Source organism: Ictidomys tridecemlineatus, chromosome 6 (genome assembly GCF_052094955.1).
Source record: "Ictidomys tridecemlineatus isolate mIctTri1 chromosome 6, mIctTri1.hap1, whole genome shotgun sequence".
Lineage (NCBI taxonomy): Eukaryota > Metazoa > Chordata > Mammalia > Rodentia > Sciuridae > Ictidomys > Ictidomys tridecemlineatus.
The window spans coordinates 78,008,035-78,014,034 of record NC_135482.1 but is presented as its reverse complement, the minus strand read 5'-3'; the positions used below and the strand labels follow the sequence as shown (position 1 = coordinate 78,014,034).

The 6,000-nt window shown below is 45.0% G+C and overlaps 1 protein-coding gene across 1 annotated transcript in view; it reads left to right on the top strand.

Annotated features, from left to right (window-relative positions):
* The first annotated feature begins 407 nt into the window (after nt 1-407).
* The window catches only part of LOC120888329 (protein O-mannosyl-transferase TMTC1-like), a 113,245-nt gene continuing 107,652 nt past the window's right edge, over nt 408-6,000 (top strand). The window contains exon 1 of the mRNA XM_078014968.1: nt 408-903. Within this exon, the coding sequence (XP_077871094.1) occupies nt 605-903 (299 nt within the window). The 5' untranslated portion in view covers nt 408-604. The remainder of the gene's footprint in view (nt 904-6,000) is intronic.

Sequence of the window (6,000 nt, the reverse complement as noted above, 5' to 3'; positions counted from 1 at the left end):
AAACCTGGAACATGACTTGAGGATCCCTCTGGTCCCCTTTCTTAGCTCTCACTGCTTCTTCACTACTCTTCATTGTCATGGACACCTCTGATACTTCTTTCAATTAAAAAAGAATACATGGGGCAGAGGGACTACGTGCAGAGCTGGGATCACCAGGAGGTCCCCGGGGGTGCCCTTCCAAGCGGCCCGGCGACGCGACCTCAGCTTACCTATTCGTGAACTCTCGCCCTCAGGGTCGTGCGCGCCTGCGGGCTGAGCCCAGCAGAGAGCCAGGGAGGGGGCAGTAGGTGCCAGGTGTTGGGGGAAATCGGCTGGAGTCCCAGGAGTGGGGGGGGGGGCGGAGGCAAGAGCGAGCGGGCATGCGCAGTGGGGCGGAGGAGGTGGCGATGGCCCGGGGAGGCGGGGGGACTGCTGTGTATTTGCAGCTGGGCCAACTCCGCGGCACTGGCGGCGGCGGAGCGCGGGGCGCCCGCGGCTGGTCCAGCTGCCGCCGCACCGTGCCGGAGCCCACCTCCAGGCTGCCGCCGGACGCCGCGCGGGCCCCCGCAGGGGAGGATGCCAGACGCCCAGGAGAGGCCAGGGCAGCAGCGGAGGCGGCGGCGCGATGGTGGTGACCACCTCTGCCCGAGGCGGCGGGGACCGCGCGCCCTCCCGGCGGCCGGGCTGCGGGCTTGCGCCGGCCGGGGCCGCGGCGCTGCTGGCGGGGGCCAGCTGCCTGTGCTACGGCCGCTCCCTGCAGGGCGAGTTCGTGCACGACGACGTGTGGGCGATCGTGAACAACCCCGATGTGCGGCCGGGCGCCCCGCTCCGCTGGGGCATCTTCACCAACGACTTCTGGGGCAAGGGCATGGCCGAGAACACCAGCCACAAGTCCTACCGGCCGCTGTGCGTCCTCACCTTCAAGTGAGTCCCTCACCTCGCTCTCGCTGCCGCCGCCTTCCCCGAGTCTCACTGCTTCTCCGGGCCAGGAGAAGTTCCAGGACTGGCTTTTTTACCGCCGTTTCCCTCCACGCCTCGGTTTTCTGCAGCCTGTCCACACTACTCTGCGCTCGGGTCCTGCTCTCGCTTCTCTGGGCTCCTGGGGCGGTTCGGGAGGCTAGATTTGGGGAGTTGGGATCGAGTTTCTCAAGTGTGTGCGCTTTCGGCGGGCTTCTCTGGGCCGGACTAGGGGCCAACTGATGAGGCCCCGTTGCACCCCAGTCCTTGCCCGGTGGCTGCCAAATGGGACCAGCGCGGGTCCACTGGGTTCCTGAGAGGTGGCGGCGGTGGCGATGCTTCCAAGTTGGGAATTTCTCAGAAGCTGTTGGGTAGCTTTGCCGAGGAGGAGTGTGTCAGCCCCTCTGGGAGCTCATTAAGATGGGAGGAGGAGGGAGCCTTGAGCTGCTAGGACTGCGTAGGTTTTGGGAAAAAGCAGGGGAGAGAGAAAATTGTCCTCAAGCCACCTCACCCCGACCTTCTCCCTCTTGTCTGCTCCCAGAGCTTCTCCAGTCTGCCAAGCAGCTCTGGAAATGGACTTGAGAAGGTGCAAAGCAAAGGAATGCAGACACTTGGAATCCTCTGGGGATCTTGGGGTCCCCGCTGAAATAGTTTTTCTTTTACAACCCCAGAGTCATGATTTCAGCATTTCTAGTGTGAATAAGTGTAAAGAGAACCGAGAGTACACCAGGATTTTATGGGGTAGAGTATTTTCTTGAATTTGAAAAGAGGGCTAGTACAGAAAGGAGAGAAGGGCTGATTTGAAAGAAGTGCTGTCTTCTACATCACTAGCTGATGACTCCACCCCTTATAATTTGGCAGCACTTAAGCTTGTTTCAATGGGCCAGACAGAAACTGTTGAAATAATATTGTTTCAGTATTATCAGCATTTTAAGTGTTTTCCAACGGGTGTAATAGGAACTGGGGTTTATGGTAATGATCATTTGAGACTGGGTTGGAGTTTGAAAGCCTGTTCTGGCCTGCTGGACTAGGTCTCCTTTGACAGGTGGCTCTGATGACTTAGAAAAGGGAAACATGACAATTGGCAACAATTCATGGGCTTCTGACTTAATCCTTCCACTGAAAGTTTAATGTTTTAAAGAGGGTGAGAAAATACACATTTGACTCTCGAGAGAATAATTTGTAAACACTGACCTCTTGAAAAGTTGTAGTGGTTTTCAATGGAAAGATAACTTTAGCCACTGAGAGAGTTCCTCCCTCTCTGGTTTTCCAAATATTTCTTAGAATTTCTTTAGATAGCCCAAATACAAATGTTTCACTTTTAGATGGACCTTAATTTTATTATGTGGGCATTGTTGATAGATTTTAAGTATGAGGTACGCTAGACTTATAAAAACCACTGCCCTGGTCCCTGGGTTGAGCATTTTCCATTAAAAAAAAAAAAAGGAAAGTTTAAATTCCTTTATCCACTTGCTGGAGGTGAGGGAGAATGTTTTCAGGTCTTCCTAAAAATTTTAAATTCACAGTGGAGATGGCAGGGACAGAGGAGAGAGGGATGGAGGAAGGGACTAAGTAAGGGGGCAAAGCCATTGATAAAGAGAAGTAATGGGGTTGGCAGAATAGGGGCAAAGAAGGGAAAGAGGTGAAGAAACTTTTCCTTTCTAGTAATATTTGATTGGAAAAAGCAGCTTGGTATATAAGATTCATTGCTCTTTGTTTACTGTTACTTGCTATAAAATATACATTTTTTTATTTTTACAAAGACTGAGTTGCATATAGAGCAACAGGGTGCTAGTTGGAAATGGATAGGTGCCTATTCAGAAAGAGAAAATTAACTAGTCTTTCTTTATTCATGTGCATTGATTTAAATAAGATAAGACAGCTTTCTTCACACAGTCCCGGGGGAAATGGCATCTCCTAGTGCAACAGCATAGAGCTGGAGAACATCAGTGACTTTAGTCTCACACAACTCCTAATGCTACAAGGATGGGCAGAAAGTCACATTTATTAGCTATTCAGTATGAACCAAGTATTAACCTTGACACTTTACATCGGATCAGGAGTTCAAAGCTAGCCTTAGCAACAGCTAGGAGCTGAGCAGCTCAGTGAGATTCTGCCTCTAAAAAATACAAAATAGGGCTGGGACTTTGGATCAGTGGTTGAGTGCCCCTGAGTTAAATCCCCAGTACCCTAAACAACAACAACAACAACAAAAACAATGTCTTTATGATATTTATTTTAGGTAGATGATGAAAACAAAATTAAGGTGGCTCTTTAAATATGTGCAAACCATTTTAACCATATCTTAAATTATGCTCGTTTGAGCAGATATTTTTGAGACTTCAAACTCATTAAGAAAACATTTTTATTTTGAGAAAATTGTATATTCCTGTGCAGTTGTAAGTAGTAATATAGATCCCATATACTTCTTATCCATTTTCTCGAAATGGTAACATATTACATAACTGAAGTGTAATAGCACAACCAGGAAATTGACATTGATACCATCTACTTTTATTCACCTTTCACCAGTTTCACGTGTACTCTTTAAATTTTGTTAAGTTCTATGCAGTTTTTTCAGATTTGTACATTTCTGAGAGTACCATCACAGCCAAGATATAAAACAGTTCCATCACAAGGATCCATACCATAGCCATGAACCCCTAATCTATAACAACCACCAAATCCATAACTCCCTCCACTTTAATCCATAATAACCAATAGTTTTCCACCTCTGTAATTTTACCATTTCAATATTGTTTATATCATATAGGATATAATTTTTAGAGATTGGCTTTCTTTGATTCAACCTGTCTCTGGAGCTTTATTCAGATTGTTGCATGTGTGTGTCATTTGTTCCTTTTTAACCATTCAGTAATATTCCATTGCATAGACATACCACAGTTTATTTAACCATTCATTTGTTGAGGACATCTAAGTTGTTTTGGATATTTAAAATGAAGTTGCTCTAAACATTTATAGGTTTTGGTGTAAACATAAATTTTTATTTCTCTGGAGGAAATACATAAGAGTACAACATCATTGTATGGAGGTTGCATGTTTGGTTCCTTATGAAACTACCAAACTGTTTTCCAGACATTTCTACCAGCAGTGAATGACTAAGTCAGTTGCTTGCTTCCTTGCCAGCACTTGGTATTGTTGCTGCTTTTCTTATTGTAGTAATAGTAGTATATCACTACATTTAGTTTTTATTTTCTTAGTGGCCAATACATATATTTTCTTGTGCTTGTTTGCCCTTTGTATTTCCTCTTTGGCAAAAAAGTGCCCTTGTGTCTTACATCCATTTTCTAAATGAATTTTTTTTTATTCTGGGTTTTAAAGTTTTTTATACATTCTAAGTACATGTCCTTTGTCAAGTATGCTGTTGGCAAATGTTTTTTCCCCACTATGTAGCTTATATTATTGTCTTCACAGTTGTTCCTAGTGGAGAATTTAAATGCATCTTTTTATTCAAAGTGAATTTGTTAATTTCAATTCATCAGATGTATGTCACACATACTGAGAGCTAGAAATTCACATAAGAATAAATATAATCCTTAGATGTGTAATGCTTTTACTATAAAAGTGTTTATGTACTAATTAATAATTAAGGTACTTATGTAGTAAAGGTACTAATCACAATTTTTCTCATAAGAAATGAGCTAAAGTTGAAACAAGGAAATGACTTATCAGAGCATCTACTGTTACCAGTTGTGGAGGTACAGGGCAGTGAAACATCAAGGCATTTTACCAAGACCTGGTGGTTTTATATTACATCAGTTTGGCAAAGTTAGTACTGTTTCCCAGAATTCCCTTCCCAGGATGATTCTGCATTAGGGCTGTCCACAGGAGACAATTCTGCAGGACTTAGAAGGTGGAAGTGAAGTAGTCATGATCACGCTGAGAGGGTTCATGTACATGAGGTTTTGGTGCTGTGGGGCCTCTTGCAGATTGTGGAAGAAGTGCTGGCTGCTCTGCTGGTGGTGTTCAATTGCAGCCATGCCCACAGCACCTCCTGCACTCTCCAGAGCTCCTCCTTCAGCTACTTGCAGTCAGATGTGTGTGTGTGTGTGTGTGTGTGTGTGTGTGTGTGTGTGTGTGTGTGCAGTGTTTCACTTTGAAGAAGAGAACCACCAGCCTTTCCGCAAGCCATTCACATCATTGAAGTTGAGTCTTAATGGTCACAGGTATGTACCCCACTTTATCCTGTGAGTTCCAGCTCAGCCTTGTTTTCCCTACTTCTGGTGTACCCATCCCCGCTTGCGGAGAGACCACCTTTCTGGCTTGCAGCCTCCGTTTTAGATACAGAAGCATCGGACTTCCTGGGGTTATTTAACCAGCTCCCACTGTTGTGAAAGGTCAGATCTCTATAGTAAATCCCTTCTTCAGGATCACTCCTAGTGGCTTTGTTTTTCTTGTAAAACTCTCACAGACACAAATAGTCATTTCTTTGTATTCCTTCAGGTGAATTTAGAATTCTGATGAATTTGTATTTCTAATCAAATCTTACATTCCATCTTTTCCTAAGAGCATGTCCAAGAACGTGCAGGAATATTTTTAGACTGTGGTAGAGCAGAATCAAAACATCTGTGAAACTTAATCTGCAGCAGTAACCATTTTTAAATTTTGTTTCTTTATCCCTTACTGGTCATGTTCTGTTTGGAGCTTTGAAATCAGGAGGAATGTATTAAGCTACTCTGTGGACACTGAAATGACACAGAACCAAATCCCACCATGTCCATAACTCTCCCCTGAAAAATGGCCTTGGTTATAGAGTTGGAGAATATCATGCTAAGCAAAGTAAGCCAATCCCCCCAAAAAATTAAAGGCCGAATGTTCTCTCTGACAAGTGTATGCTGATCCATAAGGAGGCGGGGAGGGGGAGAATGGGAAAAATGTTGGAACTTTGATTTGGCAAAGGGGAGGGAAAGGGAATGGGGGCAGGAAAGATGGTGGAATGCGTTGAACATCATTACCCCAGGTACATGTATGACTGCACATATGGTGTGATGCTACATCTTGTATAACCAGAGAAATGAAAAGTTGTGCTGCCTTTGTGATGAT